The sequence below is a fragment of the Leptinotarsa decemlineata genome, unplaced genomic scaffold (genome assembly GCF_025532065.1).
Source record: "Leptinotarsa decemlineata unplaced genomic scaffold, Ldec_3_MD MMD2_tig00026328_RagTag_RagTag, whole genome shotgun sequence".
Classification (NCBI taxonomy): domain Eukaryota; kingdom Metazoa; phylum Arthropoda; class Insecta; order Coleoptera; family Chrysomelidae; genus Leptinotarsa; species Leptinotarsa decemlineata.
The window spans coordinates 24,164,601-24,188,439 of record NW_027412688.1 but is presented as its reverse complement, the minus strand read 5'-3'; the positions used below and the strand labels follow the sequence as shown (position 1 = coordinate 24,188,439).

Sequence of the window (23,839 nt, the reverse complement as noted above, 5' to 3'; positions counted from 1 at the left end):
TATTGGAGTCGATGGTATTCCTTCAATATCGCTGTTTTCAGACATTTTGATAATATAGGAAGATAATATGAAAACTGATTTTGACAAGTAAAGCAATTAGTTACTTAGGTTAGAATCTAGGACAAACAAAGGAACAGGATTCTTGATTGAAAAATTATGGGTTTCTATTGGTTGATAATCTGTATCGTTATGAAAAATCTGTATCATAATGGATATCATTATGAAACGGGTTATGGTCATATAAGTGTATTGTTAGAGTACGGGTGTAGAAAAAACTCATTCTGATAATGAGTAATATAACAATAACAATAAATAAAATTGATATGATACAAATTGTCACACATCCAACTCAAATCAGACCTAACCTCTGATTCATTTGCCATCAATGCTGGGATAATCCAGAGCTGGCTTCTTGAAACGAATATTTTTGCCTGCCTTGGCTTAAATCGGTTATTTTTATTTCCATTGTAGATGACAGTGAGTTTGATATACTACTTCGTTGTCGGAATCTCCGCCATAGATCACTTTCAAGAATGAGCAAAACTGAGAGAACAATAAGAACATAGCAAATTTTATGGGTTGGTGATCTATTTCTCTTGTGGAGAATATTGGTATGAAACTTGCCTTTCTACAAAAAAGAGAAAGTTATACCTGTTGTGCTACTATTCTACCTTGGTCATCACTATTTATGATATGAAAAGTGTCAAAAGGTAGACTTTCTTTGCTTGTCAGAAGTTATAATAATAACAGCTGAAAAACAGCTGGTCCCACGTCTTTAGAGAGAGGCATATCTCACGCGAGATATATGAGTATTTACTTAGTTATTCAATGTACTTATCTCAGTGCAAAATACACATTAAAACCATCTTTTCTATTTGAAATGACAAATATGTATGAATAGATTATATGGGATAAGGATTTTATTTGGCGCACATGTTTTTTTCTGAGCTGGCTATTCTGTTCATTTGTCATTATCATCATGTTGATTGTTTATAAGGTCAACTCCGCCGAATATTAGGCATACTAATTAGAAAATGAATACAATAGAAACGGTAAGTAGAACTCAGAAACGGATAATGTACACATATGACATATGTACATATGACAACTGAAACACAGAGTAGCCAACTCAAAAAATAATACATGTGCTGCATAAAAATTCCTTCTTTATATCTGTTGAAATCTGTTTTTCCGTTAACCAGCGGTCGCCCCTCTACAAACGACAACTCTCAAAAGTCGAAACTTGTGCGAGTTAAGGACTAATGAGGTCTTACCTTTTAACGTGTGATTCCTAACACGATAAAATGAATACAATGAAAATCACTTTCGAACAGTAAATAAATCTCAAAATTGGATACTACAAACATTCTACAGATGACACCTGACAATAATGACAATTAAACAGAGCAGCCAACTCATAAAAAATGTATGTGCTCCAAAAGAAATTCTTTTCCAATATATTGTATATTGTGTGATCAACAGAATACCCTGTTAAGTTTTGTTTTAAACTCCATCATTGTTCTATTCTCAAATCATTATAAAACTCATTCGTATAAGAGTACATATGTTCAAGGTCTCTAATAAAAAATCATCATTATCCAAGACGTATGAAAATAATTGTGTAACGATGTTCAATGGCACGCGTCAAAGTTTGCAGGTTCCGCTGGACGGGCCAATTGATGACGGAACCGATCAAATTTCAATTAATGACTTTCTAAATGAGGTACTACAAAACAGTTAAAATTACGAAAGTTAAACTCATTTACATAAAAAATGCATTTGTATCGTTATACTATGACCTCAGAGCGAAAACCAACTTTTTTATTTGACAAGGTAGACCAGTGTTTGCTTTGGAGAAGTTGCTCAGAATCGAAAAGTGAAATTTTTTGGTCAACTCTGTGGTCTTTGGTATTTCTAGAGTTTTCCCATTTTGTTATGAAAGATAATAAATATCGCCTTGAAATTTTTACAATTGACTTGGTTAGCATTGGACAGATCTCATTCAATTTTGAAAGAAATCGGAAAAATAAAAAAAGTTCCGACAGCATTTTTCCAAGAAATTTCAAACGCCTAGAAACATTGAATAATTTAATATAACCAATTTCATAGACATTTTCATTGAACTTTTTCCATAACTTTACGGCATGGAACCATTTTCCTTCCCGGTTTGTATTAGTGAAATAACATATTTTGTGAGTGAAACAAATTTTTCAAAAACGAAACCAAAAATTTCTTCAATGATCATAATGTGTTGAAATGTGTCTACATATTCTTAGGTTCTACTGAATGAAAAGAGGAAATATTTGGCCAACCTAAATTTTTTCTTCTATCACAACTTTTTCTTATAAAGTCAAGCAGGTAACATTTTCATTCTAAGTGCCCTGTTTCTTTGTTGAATTGACCATTTCGAGATAAAATTAATTTTCTGAAATGTCTACGGTATTCCACTTAATTGAATGTATCATCTCTCCCACCAAGCGATTTCCTGGAGTCTTTGAAGTCCACTAGATACTCGTTAGGACAACAAGAGGATTGCTCCGAATTCTTGGGGTTCTTGTTGAATACTCTTCGTGAGCAAAAAAATAGCAGACCCAATACTCCTGACCGCTGTGGATTGAATGATTCCGTACAGTGTATCTCGTCTTGTGTTTGTAGAACTTTTGCTGGAACTTTTGTTGAATCATCTGAAAACGGAACTTTTAACGGGTGATGATCAACTGTATTGCCAAACATGCGCCAAACTGACTGACTATTATAAGAAAACAAGTATAGCTGAGGCACCAGTCAACCTAATAATAACACTGACGGAAGCACCAAACTCTTACGAAGGTTCGAAATAGATGAACACTTCAATTTAGTAGACAACTATTATACTCTTCATGCAGTCATTGTTCACTGTGGTTCTGGCATTGAATCTGGCCATTATTACTCATTGGTTAAAGACGAAACAGACTGGTTTAAATTTGACGATACTCGTGTCACTAAGTGTTCTGGCGATGTCTTGAATTTATTGGAGCCTCTGGAGATACCCTACATTTTGTTTTACGAAAAAAAGGACATTGGTAAATCAAGATCTTCAGATGATATGGTGCTGCAGGTTTTTCCGAATTTTCCTGCAGCTGAAAAAGCAAATGCGCCACTGGAATCAGTGAAGTCGTCCCGGAGCTGTACCTGCTCAAACTTCATTGCTATGCGAATTCCTGGCCAAAAAAGACTGTAACGATACCCCCGTCTTCATATTCGCCAGACATGACTCCATTTGACTTATTCCAAGTTCCAACAATAAAGGGGCGTCATTTTACAGGCATAGATGACATAAAAAGTGCATTGCTGAAAAAGTTGAAAGCTATCCCAAATATTAAGTTTGAGAAGTGTTCCGAAGATTGGAAGAAGCACTAGCACAAGTCCAGCATATATAATGGGCACTATTTTGAAAGCGACAACATCAATGTAGACGAATAATTAATTGGATATAATTTTTGAAGCAGAAATTTCCTTATTTTCGGAACATACCTCGTATATCAGGATGCGACGACACCACATCTATTTGCTCACCAAAACATATTAAATTACAACTCTTTTTGGATATGCTTCGATGATTTTGACATTTGAATCAATCATCCGAATTATACTTCTTCAATAAATATATGGAATTAAACTGTTGAATCTGACATTTCATAATATATAACTTTCCAGGTAATGGCTATAAAAGGTCAGATACAAACAATTATCATATTTAATGTGAGTTGCTGAATTTTTATTACTTTTCAACCCCTGAAAACATATTTAATTGCAAAAACCAATTACTATATTTTTCGCCGCTGAAATCAAAGAGATGATGTTTAAAATATGAAAATAAACGTATCAGATAATTTCTTTTGGTCTAACACAGATAATCCGGAAAATTCGATAATAGTTCATATGTTTTGTAGCACAATAACATTGTTAGTGACTTCAAAGAAATGAGTTTTGGAAAGTCAAATAGAGTAGAAATAATACATAATCAATAATAGTCCAGTAGATAGCACAGCGCTAGACCTTTGTCATTTTATCAAAAGCTAATATGTATGACGCTTTCTATCGAAACCATAGAGATAGCCTAAGGAGAGTCGTCATCGCCATTACTTTTCGAACTTCCATTGTCTAAAATGAAATATGGAAGAATAAATGAAATAAAATGGATTGAGATGCTGAAATATTTGAAAATCCTATAAATAATATAATCAAGTAAGTAAAAAATAAAAGTACTCTCAAAAAATGTGCAAAATGAATAGCAAAAATTGTAAGAAAGCTGATTTGTGAGGAGAACAAATTATTGTGACCTGAAATAAAAAAGTGAATGATAATAGGTTAAACAATGGGTAAGTGAAATGGTGATTATATACGAACAATAAAAAACTTAAATAAAAATAAAAAAAAATTAAATAATCAAGATATAAGATGAAAAAATACAAAAAAAAATAAATAAGAGAAAGATTTCAAACCGAAACTCTTCACGGTGTTTCAACTGATAATATCCAAAATCGTTTTGGGGTGATACGATTATTCCTGATAGTTGAGACTATTCATAGGTAGCTTTTGACTGTCCCAAGAGCCCAATCGAACATATTAGTGTACAGTTTGGAACAGGTAGCCAGATTTTACATATGTTGAATCCCTCTTTTGGCTGTGTTCACGAATTGGATAGTAATATATGTAGGCGATAGAAATTCATAAACACAGACACAATTTTAATTGAAAGGAAGATGGATTTATTATTAGTGAAATCTGGCTACATCTTCTGAATTGTACCTACACAAATTAGGCACATCAATTTAACCAATAGAAACGAAGCCACGCCCATCAACGACGGAAGAAATCCGGTGAAACTTTCCAATAACTTAATATCCACTATAATTGCCTCATCACCTTTGATTATTTCTACCGCAGTAGTACACGAAACGTCAGACATAAAAACCTGCAGACCACGGCCAACACGGTTCACACCTTTTCGTATGCCGAGTGTCAGAAAGATAAAAAATTCACCCATGAAATTATCTGGTGAAACAAGAGTATATACATAGTAGAATTTTTAACAGACGAAATACTTATTCTTGGAAAATGAACAATCGAGTAGGTATACCAAATGGCTAAACATCAATATCATTTTGGTTTTAATATCTGGGTTGGGATTTTCGCAACACGTTCACAACTATCCTCTTACCGCAACTTCTTGAAGCCCGATGTGGAGGACACCCCAGACAACTTACAAACATTATTCCTATCAATGTTGTGTACTTGCACACAATCCCCTAATCATGCGGGAGTACTTATTGGACATATTTCCAAGAAAGTAGGTACGACCCCCTCATTTACCGGATATCACACCGCTCAATTTTTTGTATCTGAGAGTATTTTAAAATTATGTTTACCATCATGTTTTTGATTCGGATACCTGATACGTTGAATTCGATTGTTAGATGTTACCTTTGATTGGAAAATAATGGTCATTATTTTGAACATGTTTCATTATCTACATATATATTTTTTATATGGATTTTAGGTCACTTGTTTAATGAATGAACATGTGACGTTACCTAACTATATAGCTGGAGATTTCATTGAAAACAATACCTATCTCACTTCATAAAAATAAAAGTTTCTCTAATTTAACCGTATCTTTTATGTATTCCGAGATCTCCATAATACGAGAATACATTTTTATTTTGGATTAACCGTATAAAACCATTTGATAATAGTTTGCTTAGGTTAGGTCCAAAGTGGGTGGGCCTATTCGACCCTTCTCTGCAACCCACGAGGATTCATTGTGACACTTACAAAATATATTTATTATGCATAAAGAGAAACTAATTTACCCTCATTTCTGGGAACTGTCCTTGGTACGTATTCAATGGAAGTAAAACTTGGTCCGCTAATTTGTGACTGAAGTCCTGCCATAACATATCTACCGACTGTGTTTGGACGTAGACAAGATCGTGGCCGGTCCACTGGCTCTCGTATATTTCCCCAATAGCTTCTAGGAGAGTTTTTGAAGCTGCCTGGCACGCTGAAACAAAAAAAATACTTAGGTCAGCATCACTGAACATCCAAAGTTTTTCTATAATGGGAAGTTTCAGAAAAAAAAATTGATTAGACTTGGAAAACAACTGTTACCCAGGTTAATATGACGACGGATATTGAACCGCAAATTCGAAGCGACCTCTAGCAGCATATCTGTTCTTGAATGTGAAATGAATTGATTTGTCGAGAAACGTCTAATAGTGTGTAAAGGAAACAAAAGAGAAATAGGGAAATAATCAGATTATGTGGTTTTTCATTATTAAATTTAAGTTTGAGCCGAACTATCGCAACAATTTCTCTTAAAGTTTCTAGTACAAAACTTTAAACCCACTGAATTTCTTATGAAGATATTCAAAGGTGTCATTAGTAAATAGAAACCATTTATGTGATGGAACTGGCTGACACTTTGTGTCATTTTCACTGAACAGTTTACAAAAACTGCAACATTATACAATAACTTCATTAGGCGTGTTCATATACAGGGTGGGCCATCGAAAACTTGACATGGAGGTTTTGTGGTACTAATCTTGCAAATCCGAAAAAACGGGGGGGGGGGGATGGGGGAAAGTTTTTTTCCTCATTTACAACATCGTCACTTCAACCCCGAAGCAGAGGGGTGAACAACCCATGGAATTTTAATAGGGAATAGGGGGCGAGTCGCACATCGTTTGAAAAATATTGAAATTCTCTAAACAATGGTGTACATTTTTTTAAATTTTGACGTATTTAAAAAAGTTCTTTCTGGTATTTAACTTTTTCAATATTGTTAATGGCAACAAATTGTTGTACGCCACTCAGTTGGAATGTATTTGGAACTCTTTCATTTATTTTTTATGCTACTTTTTTGTTATTTTTTTAGTTCTCTGATAAGAGGACTATTACAATTAAGAAATGGTAAAAAAATGCTGTTTCTATTTATCATTTTTATGTTAAAAGTGATATCTACATTATTACTAGTAGTGAGTGCCGTAAAGAAATAATGGTTTACACAACTACAGAGAGGATTGAGTTGAGTGAACTGTACTATGGAAATAGACTTGTGCTGCGAGAGCCGCTGAACTGTTCAATCAACAACATGGGAAGAATGGGTCGCGACAGTATGTTTTCGATTTAATTGCAAAATTTCGCGCAACTGGATCTGTAGCAAATTAAAAACGGCAAATCGAACCACCAGTTACAAATGAGGCGACACAAGTGGCAATTCTAGGCCATGTTGAGCTTGACCATACTTTGAGCAGAAGAAACTCAGTAATTGTTTCCTGAATGAAGATGATTTCGATCGACGCTTGCAATTTTGCGAGTTGGTTAGTGAACGAGCGGTGTTTTCAATATTTGCTTCAGTGATGAATATTCTTTTTTTCTAAATGGCACAGTTAATCGTCATAATTGTCGCTATCGGGCTGCTGATTCAAATCCTCACATTTTTCATGAAGTGCATACTTAACGTCCACAAATATTAAATGTATGGGCTGGAATTTTTGGTGACCGTATTGTTGGCCCATTGTTTTTAGAAGATAATTTAACTGGACAAATGTATCTGGAGCTTCTGGAAGATACTATTAATCCCCTTCTCACTGATATTACTGAAAATGATCACAATTATCGGGAGGATCTGTTGATATTTCAACAAGATGGGCTCCTCCACACTATGCTTCGTCTGTTCGGCAGTAGCTAGATCAGACTTTTCCGGATCACTGGATTGGGAGGCGTGGCACTATCGAATGGCCACCACGATCACCAGACCTTTCGCCCTTAGATTTCTTTCTGTGGGGTCATTTGAAAAGCAGAATTTACTGTACTTCTTCTGCATCACTCGAAGATTTACGGCAACGAATTACAAATGAATCACTCCAGAAATGCCCCATAATGTTCGAGAACGTTTCCAGCAGAATCTCTATTATTGCATGGAAACTGGAGGTGCCCATTTTGAGCATATGTTAACATGAGAATATATTAAGTAACTTCAACTCTAAATTTAATATGGTTCGTCCAAATTAAAAAAAATGTACACTGTTGTTCAGAGAATTCCAAGATTTTTCAAACGATGTGCGATTCGTCCCTAGTTCCCTATTAAAATTCCAAGGGTTGTACACCCTCTGCTCCGGGGTTGAAGTGAGGACGCTGTGAATGGGGAAAAATTGTCCCCCTCCCAATAAAAATCGACCTGTCTGAGCGTTTTTTAGGATTTGCAAGATTAGTAGCCAAAACCTCCATGTCAAGTTTTCGATGGTCCACCCTGTATATGAAGAGGCAGCCGTGCGTTCCAGTCACACATAGAGCGAATTTACTGCTAACATGGCGGCAAGCCGCCATCGAAATATGTAATTTGATGGCAATCCATGAAAACTCGTTTTTTATGACATTCGTTGTCAGCTACAAAATCAGTAAAGAAAAATTGAATTTTACCTACACCCCTGAATAAAATAACAAATATTAAAATGTATTATTTTCATACATATAGTTTTTTTGTCAGATATTTTTGATTCCTAAATTTAATAATAATTCAATTTGAAAAATCGTGGGAGAGGGGAGATATTTTTGCATGTTTCGTAACATCTATGCCAGCGTTTCCCAAACTTTTTTGCTTGGGGACCCACCTTCATTGTGGAATTTTTTTCGCGACCCACATATTGAATGATATTAAGTATATTTATTATTACTAATAATATTTCAATAAAATTATCGTGAAAATTCACTACTGAGGAAAACACCTCTGAAAGAAAATGGTAAAGATGATATAATTGAAGATGAAATACAGCACAAAAAAACTTTTAGTTCAGCATCCTAAAATTAAACGAATAAAAAAAATGAGACTTATGTGACTTGTGGAGCTGGTTCTTACGATTTACAAGAGATTTTAAATCTGGGTTGAAAGATGACGGCTTTAAATGCAGGTCCCTTTCCACACCTATTTCTACATTTATTTTTTAAATATACCAAAGTGGAGAATGTCCTCTCACACAAATATGTGGTTGAAAACCTCTTTTAAAGCTATGTTGGAAAGAACTGGATACTAACCTAACCTAGCCCTCATCCAAAATGGGAAAAACAATTTAAAAGTATTAATTATTTTTAATTTGTTTCCGCGACCCATCTAAATTGCTCCCGCGACCCACCTAAATTGCTCCCGCGTCCCACTAGTGGGTCACGACCCATAGTTTGGGAACCACTGATCTATACAATCCTCGAGTTTTAGAAATAGGCATTTATCAATGAAAATTTTCAGGGTGGAGTGGTATTCGTAAAGATTATTTCCTGAAATATTCTCAGCTGAATACAACGATATATAAATACAATTGAGAGTTCTTAAATCAAATAAACTATATCAATTGAATAACGAAAAATTTTCTGTAAGAAAATATGCTTTGAAAGTACAATGTTCGAATTTAAAGTACGATACAAAAATATGGACTTAATTCGATATTTCAAAAATAGGCGCCTTTTGGAAAAAAACCAAAAACACGCCAACTTTGATTTTTGACGGTCCATATCATGATATACATATGAGAAACGTTTCGTCAGCGGTGTTGACGTAAATGCGTAATCGACAATTTTTTTAATGCAAACAGGGGTCATGTGTTACCCCATTCAAAAGGTCAACTAATCGTATAATCGTATATTCAACGGTACAATTCTTCCAATATTTATTTAAACAGGGTGAACCAAAACTTTTTATTCATTAAAATACAATAAGATTCTAATGAATGTACAAATTGATGACCTTCAGCAATAATGCAATGTGAAAGTCGGAAAGTTGCGCAATATCCGTTTTGATGCGTTCCTTCAACTCTTCTAAATCACTTGGTCGATTTTGGTAAACTTTGATCTTTAAATATCCCCACAAAAAAGTCTAATGGGTTCAAATCCGGAGACCTTGGTAGCCATTCGATCGGTCCTCTTCTTCCTATCCACTTACCTCGGAAAACAGTATTCAGGTAGGTTCGTACATCAACGTCTTAGTGTGGGGGCCCCATCCTACTGAAACCACAAATCATTTCTATTTGGAAATAGCTGATTCAGTTGTGGCATCAGATAACCCCGAAGAAAGTGCAGATACCCTATTGTCTGGTTATTCAAAATTCCGGCCAAAACATTCACTTTTTGTGGATATTGTGTGCTATGCTTCTCAATCCAATGTGGAATTTCTCTCGCCCAGTATCGATACGTCTGACAGTTTACTGACCACTGAATAAGTATAAAAGTACCTTCATCTTAAAATATTACATATTGTATGAAACTCCGATCTCTGTTAGACGTTCCATTATGATTTCGCAGAATTCTGTCAAAGTCATCTTCTAACAGTTTTCGGACCAGATGAACTTTATACGGATGCCAATTTTCTTTTTTCAACACTCTAACAAAAGTCGATTGGTGTAAATTATTATCCAGTGCGACTTGACTGGAGCTGGTATGGGGGTTTTCTTGGAACGAAAGTACCACGTCAAGTTTTTGTGCGTTTGAAACTGATTTTCTACCACTTTTAGGGAACTTTTTAACATGGCCCGTTTCTCGAAACTTTCTTCTCAATTTTACTTATTGTTGAATGGGAAACGGGTTCTTCGTTGGGGTATTTAATATTGTATAAATCACGAACTTCTGCCTGAGTCCTTACTTTATCTCCACCTCCAATCGTAATTAAAATTTCGATCCGTTCTGTTCCTATCTCATTGCCAGATTAACTAGTTTTATAGAAATAATGTCGAACGCTCCAAAATGGCACTTCACGTCAATGACTAATTGCAAGTAGAGTGAAGAACTTTTATCAATCAATGCATTTATTTTTCTGAATCAACAAGAACAATAGATACGATCTTTTATTCCCAGTGGCGGTCCTTAGCATAATTCAGTTCAACGAATGAATATTTATTCTAATTACATTCTTCTCAATACATCATTTCGGTTGACCCTGTATTAGTACATATTGGAATGATTATACCGTTGACTAGACGATTAGTAGAGGTGCCACATGACCCCTGTTTGCATTTAAAGAAAATCAGTCCAACACCGGTGACGAAACGTCTCTCAAATGTATATCATGAGATGGGCCGTCAAAAATTAAAGTAGACGTGTTTTTAGATTTCTTCCAAAAGACGCCTATATTTTTTAAACATCGAATTCATTCCATACATTTGTATTGTACTGTATAAACGAATTGAGTAAACGACCAACGTCGTATTTGTCAACAATATCCGTACCGATCTACTTGACGCGGTTAGAGACTAGATGCATCACCAATACGTCTCGTATTCATTTAAAATTCATTGATATTCATTAGAATTAAACTGTCTAATTATATGGATACATTTCAATTATGATTTCGAGATTTCTTAAGATCATATATAAATTGTTTGTATTCAAGGAGGAATTTCAATTGAAGGATTCTTTTATTTCCGTGAGGTTATGCAAATCAGTGAAGTGTGGCAAATTGTTTTTCATTTCGGTCTCCTCTATCTGTTCATTGTATTGTTCTTATAATTTTGAAAACTGCTTTTAAACAAACGCTTTCGTATATAACAATTTCAAATGAAATTCCTTGACCTACATACGGTCTCGGAATTTCATTAAATCATGAAATATTCACCGCTTTTAAGTATAATGATGAAAAAGTAGAAAGCCAAAACCTTTATTTTCCATTAGATATGTATTACATTAATCATTCAAAAATAATACGAACCAGCGGCTTAAAAATGAGAACCATTGGATGGCGATGAAAAAGATGGCTGAATAAAAATATTTACTATAATGGAATGAACAGGGTAATCAGTGAAACTAGAAACATTTCAAAGTTTTCACGAGAGGAGCGTTCTACATCAATTCAATACATTTTTTGCTGTTCTTGGAATCCGTCTGACTTTTCCATTTCTCTCAAGTCTCAGAAAAACACTGTCGCCCCATGAGCTGACTGCGTTTTCCCAAATTTTTTTATGACATCCATTCCAACAAACTTGTTCTCTGCACTAATGTGTATTCGTTCGATGTTTGTTATATTCTTTTGGACATACTGTGGTTTGTCCAGACTGTTTTCCTCCTGCGATCCGATGTCTCACAAAACATGAGGAACTGTTTCTATCCTTTTGCTGCATTATCTTCAGGTCTACGTTGTACAGTCCCATTTTGTTCATTTAACTGGAGAAAACAGTGAGTAAAACATTGACATTTGGTCAAACTTGGCATGCTCATTTGGTCTTGGCTCTCCTGGGCTCTTCCATTGGGTCCATTGGACTTTGGTTTCGATATCATAACCATATACCCTTGATTCGTCACCAGTTATGGCCCTTTTGAGCAAATCTGGATCGCCTTTGACGCCATTCAACAAATCCTAACCGATGCTCATGAGACGTTTTTAGTGAAAATTCAGTAATTCTGGAACGAACTTCTCTGCCACACTCTTCATGCCTGAAATTTCCGAAAAAATTGCTTGGCATGAGCCAACCGATATGCCGACATCCTCTGCAACTAGTCAAATAGTGATTCGACGATTTTCCATGACAATTTTCTTTACTTTCTCAACATTTTTATCGGTTGTTGAGGTGCTGGGACATACAGGGCGAGCTTCGTCATTCACATCTTCTCGACCTTCTGTGAAGAGCTTTTACCACTTGCAAACATTTTTAGGACTCAGAGTACAATCGCCGTATGCCACTGTCAACATTTCAAGTGTTCTTGAGCACAAAAATTGATAAAAATTTTCAATCCATTTTTTAGATAGTAGAAAATGGCTGAACACGCAAAACACTTTGGCTGAACACAATTCCAGCCGCTGAACAGCTGGAATGGGGAATGTTCCTCAATTTGGGTTATTACAGCAAATGCAAGTTTGAACAAAATAAAGTTGAGTTTAATTCATGAGTTTTTCAAATTCACTTCGAAAAGTATTCAAATTGATGTTTCAGATGTTGGGTTTTGATTTTTAAAGAGATTTGTTTCTAATTCACATATTGGCAATAGCGCCTATATCAAGTTGAAATAATTTATACGTACCTAGATAATTTACTTTCAAAAGGAAAATTATCTTTATAAATCGACAATCAAGGCAATAAATTATAGTTCAATACTACCTCCACAAGCCATGTAAACAACAGTTGTTTTGTTATTTATTTATTAGAGGAAGATAGGTTAGGTGCACAAAATGTAATATGTCACAGAATGTCTCGGAACTCGGAACATAAGTGAACAGAACAGCACGTTTCTGAAATATGTCAGATTCATTGTCCTTTATTAGCTATAACCGATGTTGCCAAATGGTGAAATAGAAACGAATCCCTTCAAATGTTGAATGCATTTTTCATTTTTTTTTAAGTATTTAAATAATTTTTTAAAGAAAAAGGTTGAAATGATGAGTTTAAAATGCGTTGTTTTAGAGCTCTTTTATGAAAACTAATTGATTTTTGTCAGGAGGAACATTCCCCATTGTGAGCATATGTTTGAAACGTGTGTATCAACATAACAACATAAAAAATCGCTAATCGAATGGACGTAACCGCGAAATTTGAACATTCACCTAGTTTCTTGAACATAATTTGGAATTTGGCTCAAATCGTATATTTTTCGATGTTAAATATCCAGATCAACTCAACTAGAAAGTTGTAAAATGGCAAATCTGAACTAGACTATTCATGATAAAAACGAAACGCAAATTAAACAAATAAAATTATGTAGCCTACGAATGAAAACGAAATTAGCGACTCTGTATGTTAACAAGATGGAAAAGAGGTAGATAGTGTTTTCTAATTGACTTGGAAGAAGTAGGTGAGAGGGTCGTCGATATACGGTACCTTTGGATCGACATGTTTTCATACTCACAACATTGACTGTAATTAGGAAAGTCAGGTATTTCATCAAATGCTTTGGACTTGAGAGGAGACACTGTATCGACATTATTGAGTTGCTTACAAAATGAAATTGTTCACCAAAAATACAAAAACAACGACTGTACCGAATTTTTCAATATTTTTACGTTACCAAATATTAATATCAACTTACTGAGCGATTGGATCATGTAGAGACATGGGAAAATATTGCTAGTGCGAATGGACTTTGTTCCAGAAATTACCAAAAGTTATTGAACGAAAGTCATTTTATGTCGAGGATAAAAATCAGTATTTTATAGAGCTTTTTGTGGTATTTTTACCTTCCCCAATCTGAAAAATATAACAATTTCAAAGGAGAAATTTATATACGTGTAGGAAAGGCAAACTTTTTAGTTTACTGTACCCGTAAGTTACTGCGTAAAATCGAAGTATTTTTCACAAAAAAATTTTCAATTTATCAGCAACTATAATTTTGCATATCAAAAAAAGAGCTAGGAAATTATACAATAGTTATCTTAACGTTTCGGAAGCTAAAATTTGCCCACGTTTTCAGAATTGGACAAAATTTAAGTTCATACACAATTTTTTCTTCGCAATTTTTTTTATTTCTTAACTTCATCGACAGCTTTTACAGGAGTTTTGAAATGTGTATAAAAATCTCCACTACAATTTTTATATTTTTCAGATTATGGAAGGTAAAAACAAAATACCCAAAAAAGGTCGATAAAAATATTAAAAGTTGTTCGTATATTTCAACCACTTTGTCGTGAAAAAGTAAGAATTTGCCATATTGATGTCTAATATTGTGTTGGAGAAAGTTAAGGGATATCTCCCGGTACGAAGACGTATCTATGGTAACGACAACTGACTGAATCCACTAATATCTAAGATAAACTAGGTTGCCAAAGTTTTTATTTGTTCTCTGTCTTTCACCACAACTTGATGAAACCAGAACCAACACAAAACAAGGTTGTTTCGACCCGCTAAATTTTCATCAGTGGTGCTAGGCTGAACTATGCATGCACTGTTGCATGATAGATGACTGATCTCGTTTACAAGATGCCGTTTTGGGAAACCTCGTTCATCTTTGATAACAGCGGATCAAATCTTCTGTTGATCCCATAGATAGCGTTTTTTCAGGGAAGATGTCATTGCCTTTACTTTCTCAGAGTGTAGTTCAACAATGTGTTCGTGGTTCAGCCTAGTATCACTGTTGAGACATTGGTGGGTGTCTGAAGGTAGGTTGCATACATCGTTTACTTGAACTATACACCTTTCTAAGGTGTATAATACTGTAATACATTTTTTGATGTATCTCGTAGGGTTCAGCCAGCGTCTGCAATGTGAGCGCACAAAAATGTGTTCATTTACATTACATTAGAAACCTCTGAAATTATCAGTGTTTCTCTACTATATTTTGCATGTTATATACATGTTATGTGGTTCACACTCAATTTATATTTTTAAAAAGCAATAAACTTTATTGAATACAATTGTTTACAATAAAGACATTTGACATTTAAAAGTGATTCAAGATTTCGACGAACTTGGATAGTCGCGAAGTTGTTCAAGAATGAAGCGTCCTCTTGTTTTCCCATATTTATAGGATCAGAAACTGCTGATGTAGATATGCGTTTCTTCGAATGTTCTAGAAAAACCTTGGAAATGTGCTGAATATGCTGAGTCATTTCCTGGGTAACTGCGTAGTGGCTGATGCAATATTTCTTTATTATGGTGCAATCCTTATACAAAGGGTGCATTGATTTTTCTGATATAACATACATATAAACCTTCCTTTTGAATCTCTCTATCTATTAAAAAACCCGCATCAAAATCCGTTGCGTAGTTTTAAAGATCTAAGCATACATAGGAACAAACAGCGGGAAGCGACTTTGTTTTATACTATGTAGTGGAGATACAAGTAATTGCCTGAAGAACACTTTTTTGTGGAATATGGAATACAGTAGGTATTCGTTTATCATTGAATCAATGGGTATCCAGTATCCAGACGATAATGTTTTCTCTGTGCATACATTTTCAGATTGTGGAAGTTGAATAACCCAAAAAACGAGCCAAAAAATAAGAACTTCAAAAAAATAACTATTAAGCAATAAGTACTCCCATAAAGACTTTTGGCAGTAATGCTGTAAAAGTAACCCAGAAAAATTGAAATAGTCTGGTTCACATGTACTCGATTTAGCTCTTTTTGGTGACATTTTTCAGCCCTGTTCAAAAATTACGACCAAGGTGTCGTTCGATTCGTATTTTTGCCTAGAAAGTTTAAGGAAAGGTCCGAAAAAGCGCCAATAAAAATTACAAAAGTTAAAAACAATAAAGTGGAAAAAAATGGGGCTTTAGTTTTTTCTTAATATCTCGGAAAATTTTCAAACTTTTGGAAATTTGAAAAAAGATTTGAAAAGATCAATGAATTTGCGTAAAAAAAGTCCCGATTCCCGAAACTGTATCTCGATTATTTATAATTTTTACAGAGCCCTGAAAATAGAGCCAAAAGCGGGTAGTCTGGCTTCCGCGCGCCTTTCGTCACTCTGACATAAAAACAAAAAAAATTATTTAAACATATTAAATGTAAATATTAAGGAATGAAAAAATTTATGTAATGTTGGGATACATCAATAAACAATAATCCGCAGTCAAAAAATTTTTATCCCAATTTTAACGTTAATAATAAATTTGTTGATTAATGATTTTTTCTGAATTGAAAGTTGATATAAAAATCCCTATAATTGAACTAAAACCCTGGCATTTTTTTTCCCTTGGTGAAGTTATCCTTAATAGGCAAAAAAATAGATTACCGTTGCCAAAATAAAAAAAATTGTTATTTTCTATTTTTTTAATAACAATTGAAAATTATAATTTTATAAAAAATACATTACAATTTTTTTAAAATTTTTTATTGTTTCAATGTCTCATGGCTAAAAACTGATTAATAATTTTTTTAAATTTTTTTACAGCTATTGTTAATAAATTTATTATAAACAAATACATTGTTTATAAGCAATTCGCATTATTTGCATTATGTTGATGGAAAAAAATCCTGATTTTTAGAATAAAAATGGCTTCTTAAAAAAATTTCTTTGATGCTAAAATATGCGTTTGTTAATTAACAATCGTCTTTTGCAACTTAATATTAAAATTAAGGAACCGTTTTTTTTTAATCATAAATTCTATTGTTCTTTAAGGTTTTGAAAAAACTTTTTTTATTCTTTTTTAAATTGTTTATTAAAAAAATTGTTATAAACAATTTTTTTTTATTTTTTTTTCAATACTTTGTTCTATAATAAAAGTAACTATGTGTTTTTTTCAATTTATTTTATTTTTTATAAAACTTTTAATATTGTGATATTAAAAAAACACATAGTTACTTTTATTATATAACAAAGTATTGAAAAAAAATGTTTATAACAATTTTTTTTAATAAACAATTAAAAAAGAATAAAAAAAAAGATTTTTCAAAACTTTAAAGAACAATAGAATTTATGATTAAAAAAAAACGGTTCCTTAATTTTAATATTTAGTTGCAAAAAACGATTGTTAATTAACAAACGCATTTTTTAGCAACAAATAAATTTTTCCAAGAAACCATTTTTTTTCTAAAAATCATAATTTTTTGCAACTAACATAATGCAAAAAAAATGTATTTGTTTATAATAAATTTATTAACAATAGCTGTAAAAAATAAAAAAAAAATTATTAATTAGTTTTTAGCCATGAGACATTCAAACAATAAAAAATTTAAAAAAATGTAATGTATTTTTTATAAAATTATAATTTTCAATTGTTAACAAAAAAATAGAAAATGAAAATTTTTTTATTTTGGCAACGGTAATCTATTTTTTTGCCTATTAAGGATAACTTCACCAAAGGAAAAAAATTCCAGGGTTTTAGTTTAGTAATTATAGTAATTAATTAATTATAATCTAGTATTTTATATTAACTTTCAATTCAGAAAAAGTTATTAATTAACAAATTTATAATTAACGTTAAAATTGGGATAAACATTTTTTGACTGCGGATTATTGTTTATTGATGTATTACAACATTACATGCATTTTTTCATTTCTTAATATTTACATTTAATATGTTTGAATATTTTTTTTTGTTTTTAAGTCAGAGTGACGAAAGGCGCGCGGAAGCCAGACTACCCGCTTTTGGCTCCATTTTCAGGGCTCTGTAAAAATTATAAATAATCGAGATACAGTTTCGGGAGTAGAACTTTTTTTAGGCAAATTCATTGATATTTTCAAATCTTTTTTCAAATTTCCAAAATTTTGAAAATTTTCCGAGATATTAAGAAAAAACTAAAGCCCCATTTTTTTTTCACTTAATTGTTTATAACTTTTTTAATTTTTATCGGCGCGTTTTCGGACCTTCCCTTAAACTTTCTAGGCAAAAAAAAGAATCGAATGACATCTTGGTCGTAATTTTTGGACAGGGCTGAAAAATGTTACAAAAAAAAGTACATGTGAACTAGACTAAAATGACTGTTGTGCGAGTGAAAGGAAAAGAAATAACCTTGTCTTAGTGTATCCTTACCATGGACAAATGATTGGAGCAGCATGCTCCAAGGACCTCAATACGTGGTACTCGAATGTAGGTATTCTCAAACATTTTATTATTTGGAGAAGCCCACTGATGTTTGCACAAATAAGAGCTTCTGTGCCAAGGGTACACAGCAAAGGCATTTTCATCAGTAGTTTGGGAACCCTATTGTCCAAAAAATATCGATATTCGATTTTTAGATTTTTTTTTGTATGCAATGCAAATCTATGAACATTTTCCCTCTCTTCCACGCTCACTTTCTTCTAAGCGCCGATTCACAAAGAACCGACTCGAGCGGAGACATGGAACGGACGTGGAGCAGACTTTTGTTTCTTCCGTATCTCAATGCTCACACATGTAGAAGTTGGGGCCATATCGAAATTTAGGAAGCTCGTCCTGCATTTGACAATATGTACCTCAGCCGATTCTGTTAAAGAAAGCATTGGAAACCTGACATTCTCGATAACAAACTTTGTCAAGTTTTGAAACGACTGATCCATTTTCTGTGGAAAAACTCAGTTGTTTGTAATTCAATGTTAAAACACTGGACCTGTCAAAAATATGACGAACGCCTGTTTGAACAGATATGACCCGGTACTTTGAGACTTGATTAAATTAAATTCAATAGACATTATCTTTCAATCGAGAATTCGATTACTTCACTTCTTGATCAGAAATTAATCATGTTTAAAAGTGGGCATGTCTGTCTTATATTTAATAATGATTAGTCTGATCGTTTAGTTCTCTGTGATTGATTTGACTCCACAGTTCACTGATCTGTACCAGTTTGGTGCGAAAGTTTTTACATAGGTAACACTTTTTTCACAAGAATGTTGATTTTTTTCGTGTTGAAAATATTGGGAGAAGTAAGGGATGGTTCAATTCGAAAAATTTATCTTCCTTTCGGGAAATAATATGAAGTGGAATGGAATGTTTTATAAAAGAAGTGAACTATTGCTTAAAAAGAACACCCAATATTTTTTTATGTCATTGCTAAGCCATTTAATATCCATTCATAGATTTTGAAAAAAATAGACAACAAACTGAATGAGAGCTCATTCTTTATGATATTCTATTGGTGGTCTTAAAAGCTTTTGCAAATAGAGTGCAGTGTTGAAGCATAGTAAATATCAACCAGTAAGTCCACTCCCACTACTTTCATTCATAAATTCACAAAGTTCTCGGTGACCTCGAAATGGAGTGAGGAGCCAATTTCGTTCTTTTACCATAGGCGTGCGCTCATATCAAAACGAAATTTAAGGTTATTATAGAATATTTTGTGGTAAATTACTTATAACCGACTACAAAAACTAAAAACAATAATAACAACAGCGAATAAACTAAACACAATATCAATTTCCTATCGTTTATTATAACTAATCCGAAGTCCATGGTACCGTCAAATCCTTCGATACTACAGCACTGAATGCGTCAGATGAGAATCTCATCCTAAGAGCGGTTGAACTCGGGCGGAGCATGTGGTAAGAAAGCCTACTGGTTGTATTATTTTACTGTGGTTGAAGCTTTTCTAATGGTTTAGAAAATGACTATATTAAAATTGAAAATAAGTCGAACTATCTTCCCCTTATTGTCTGCACTCCAAAGACATTTTATTGATATTATGATGTGCATTACATATAATATACAGGTAAGGCTTATAGATAGCGAAGACAGAACAATGAGACGAAGACAATTTGGCTTACGAGTATTTTCAATTTACAGCATTGAAATAGCACTTGCAAAAAATATTCTTCTGAGTAAAGTTTTGGGCAATGCATCTATACACATATTTTTCATTTCAAAGCTTAGGTACCTACCACGTATTGATTGAAAACTGAAGGATACCTTCATATGATAGTTTTGTCATCAAGATCATTGAAATTAAATTGATGTTTGTAACCATTACTACGTGGTGTGAAATCATCACGAAAAATGAGAAATGAAACTTTCTATGTTTTTTACCACTTTTATTTGTAACTAACTTTACTACAGTTTCGTCCTATAAGGACATTTTCAAACTTATACATTAAACTAAAAATGATTGATTACATTAGCCCTTAACTAACACTACTGTAGTTAATAACAAAGGTAACTAACTTAATTGAGTACCTGAATTTTGTTACCTGCGTATCCGCATTGATCTGAAGGACCTTTCATGTTCAGCATACCGTAACTCCAACATATTTTAGTAAAAGAACAGAGATAATTGCGGATTTTTTCAAAAAAAAAATGTGGAAGTGTCTTTCAGACCACATGCCAGGTTATCTGATTTCCTTTTCAATGGAACAATGTGGTTGAAATTTCTCAAAACGGTTTGGTGAACATGAGAGGCCCTTCTGATTAGGGAAAAATGATTCATTGGAATGCAATCACAAGTTCCTGAATCTAAACGATAAGGAAATTTTACACTATGCAAGAAAACGCAGAAATGTTGGAAAAATGTATTTATTTTTACATATAACCTCGTTGAAACGTTATTCGTCTTCTTTGGAAACGGTTATATATATATCAAATTTTGGAAAATTATTTTTACGCCTGATGCTTTCCCCAATTTTCCCCAAATCAACTCGATGGGATTGAAAACACAAAAATAGGGGGAAAGTCTCAGTATGGCGTGTCCATACTTTTCAGCAATACTCTCAAGGGCATACACTTTTTCAAATGTTTTTGTCTGTAAAACTTCAAGTAGTTGGATTTTGGTATAGTTATCTTCAAAATACAAATTGTTATCCATTAACAAACTTTGTGTTTCATCTCTCCTCGAATTGTCATTCGGTACTTTGATGAGCTGTCGAGAATGATAGGAAGCGTTGTCAAGAACTTTTACACTATTCGTATCTAAATTTGGGATCAATGTGTTTTAAAACCATTCCTCGAAAATATTAGCGTCCATGTTATTATGATAGTCAACATTGCAGTCCTCAAGTTTTTTTTCACATAATTTCAAAGAATTCGGAACCCATCCTTTACTTACTCCGCAATGCACAAAGATTACTCGCGATCCTTTGTTTGCAGGCATGTTCGGCGTACACATTATCGAACCACCAGTCTACCCTTTCGTAACTGTGTCGTGAGTGTCATACCAAGTTTCGTCCAAATAGAAAATTTGCCGTTGTTCTTGTCTATATTTAGTTATTTGTTCTGAGTATTTGTTACGCAATTCCACTATTCTTCTGCTTTCCATAACTGTTTGACGTTTATTTATCATTTTAAATCTAAATCCTAGTTTCTTTGTCCAATTCTGAAGAGTTTTGTCAAAGCAGCTCACGTTATGGCCGGAAGTATTCAATTTCTTCCTTATGATTTCAATTGTAGGAATCTCATTGGTTTTGTAACAGTCGTATATTGTTTTTTTAATGATTTTATTAGATGAACATCTGAAGGTTTTGGTAGTCCCGCATCAATACGCGTCTTGCGTTCATAAGGTTTGTTTTCGACTATTTTACGTACAGTTGAAAAGGGAATTTCGGTCAAATCTGATGTCGCTTGTAATAGTTTTTTTCCCTCGAAACCAAACTTGATATGTAAATTCTCATATACATTGAAACATATTCTTTGTGTTTCAATATTCAAATGTATTTTATTCACTGTTATCTCTTTTTCGCATTGTTCACCATCGCTATTGGAATCACTACACAGGAAAAAGTCCGCGTTGTAATCACACTCGATATTACTATTAGTACTTGTCCAAGGACGCCACATTTAAACAGATAAAAAAAAATTTAAGTGATTATAATTGCACCAATATCGAATTTCAACACTCAAATCGCGATCAGTTCCTGAACTGAATATTAACAACACGAAGTGTATAAACATCCTCGTATTCTATTCGTCACCATAATATGACTTCAAATTTAATTTTATGACTCTTCAGCCAATCATAAAACTCGGTTAGTATAAATTATCCAATATGAACCGTCAATTCTTCAGTCCACGTGGACATTATATCGCAGAGGTATCATTTCTTTGTATTGGTTTTTTAGCCTTTGAGTTCGCTGATAGCTTTAACTATTTACAATACCGATTACTTCCACTATACTTCTGGAATCACCTCAGTAATTTTCAGTACTAGTAATGTTCAGAGTGCATATATTTGAACACGTTTCCTTGTTCAAAAGTAGGTCTGATCATCTCACAATAACAATTTTCATTATTTTCAATACTATCAACAACTATCTTCGTAAATGTTACCTTATAGTACCAAATAGATAAAATACAAACCTCTTCAATATGTTACCTGATTCGTTGAACGTATGAAATTTGCAAGCATCTGAAACACTGATTGATAAATACTTTTATTCGATGAAAGAGTATCATCAACTATTGAAATTTGTAAGCAAACATGGCATATTCGTATGAAATTTGACACTGATTTAATACGTTGTGAATAATCTATGAAAAATATGCTGGTTTGTTGCTGATTTGTTACTGATTTGAATTGATTTGATTATCATTGACAGCAAAGTTTTCCAATGCTTTTGACACTGTACTGCATGGAATTATTTCACTTTTCTTATGAAGTGTTTTATCATTTCTGTTTTGTCAAATCGTAGTACTCTATCGAACGTTCTATTGACTTATCTCCATTCTGACAAATTACATTTTCAAAGCACAGAGTGATGAATATAAAATATAATTCGCAAAACCTGTTTTTCAATTTTATGGGAGTAAAAAAATCTATCAATTTTCATTGTACGGTACCTCGCCAAAAACATTAAGATGATAATAAACGGCTAAACGGGGAGGAGCATAAAAGAAGAACAACAAAGAAAAGAGTTCAAACATGAGGTATACCAGAAAATTTATTTTTATGAAATTCATTTTTAAATAGAATTTCTGTTGGAATATCAGATGATTTCAGAAACTGTGATCAACATATTAGAAATCATGTTTAGTGTGCTATTTTCGACTACATGTTAATATTCTTCTGATAAATAAGCAAATAGGATATATACATAGTACTCGAAAAATATGGCGCATTTTATATTTCTGTTTGCAACCTTCGAAATTACGTCATGATTTCACATCTAGTCTATTTTCAATTAGGAAAACAAACAGTTTGATATCGATTGTTTAAATAAAACAAATAAGGATCCAACGATAATTACCGATTGAGTGAATTCAATGTATACAGGAATAGCTTACGCATTTATCGGAGATAGAAAAGCCATTTGTGATAAAGTAATGGAATGAAAGCCACGTTTTAATGCATTCCAGATAAGTTTGAGATATATCTTGTTGAAGAATTGCAGATTATTGGACACTAAAAAACACTATCTACGTTTTTATCACGTCTTACGATTTTATTCAATGCTTGTTCAAAGCATTTATCTAGATGTTTTGAAAAAAAAATTCATTATTCGTACATTATATTAGGCTGTTTCAAAAGTTTTGTCCGTTTTTATGAA

The 23,839-nt window shown here is 33.2% G+C and overlaps 1 protein-coding gene across 3 annotated transcripts in view; it reads right to left on the bottom strand.

Annotated features, from left to right (window-relative positions):
* The window catches only part of Amph (Amphiphysin), a 110,884-nt gene that overhangs the window by 24,286 nt on the left and 62,759 nt on the right, over positions 1 to 23,839 (bottom strand). For all 3 annotated transcript variants that reach the window (XM_074182663.1, XM_023168486.2, XM_074182662.1), the window contains exon 3: positions 5,856 to 6,046. In XM_074182663.1, the coding sequence (XP_074038764.1) occupies positions 5,856 to 6,046 (191 nt within the window). The remainder of the gene's footprint in view (positions 1 to 5,855; positions 6,047 to 23,839) is intronic.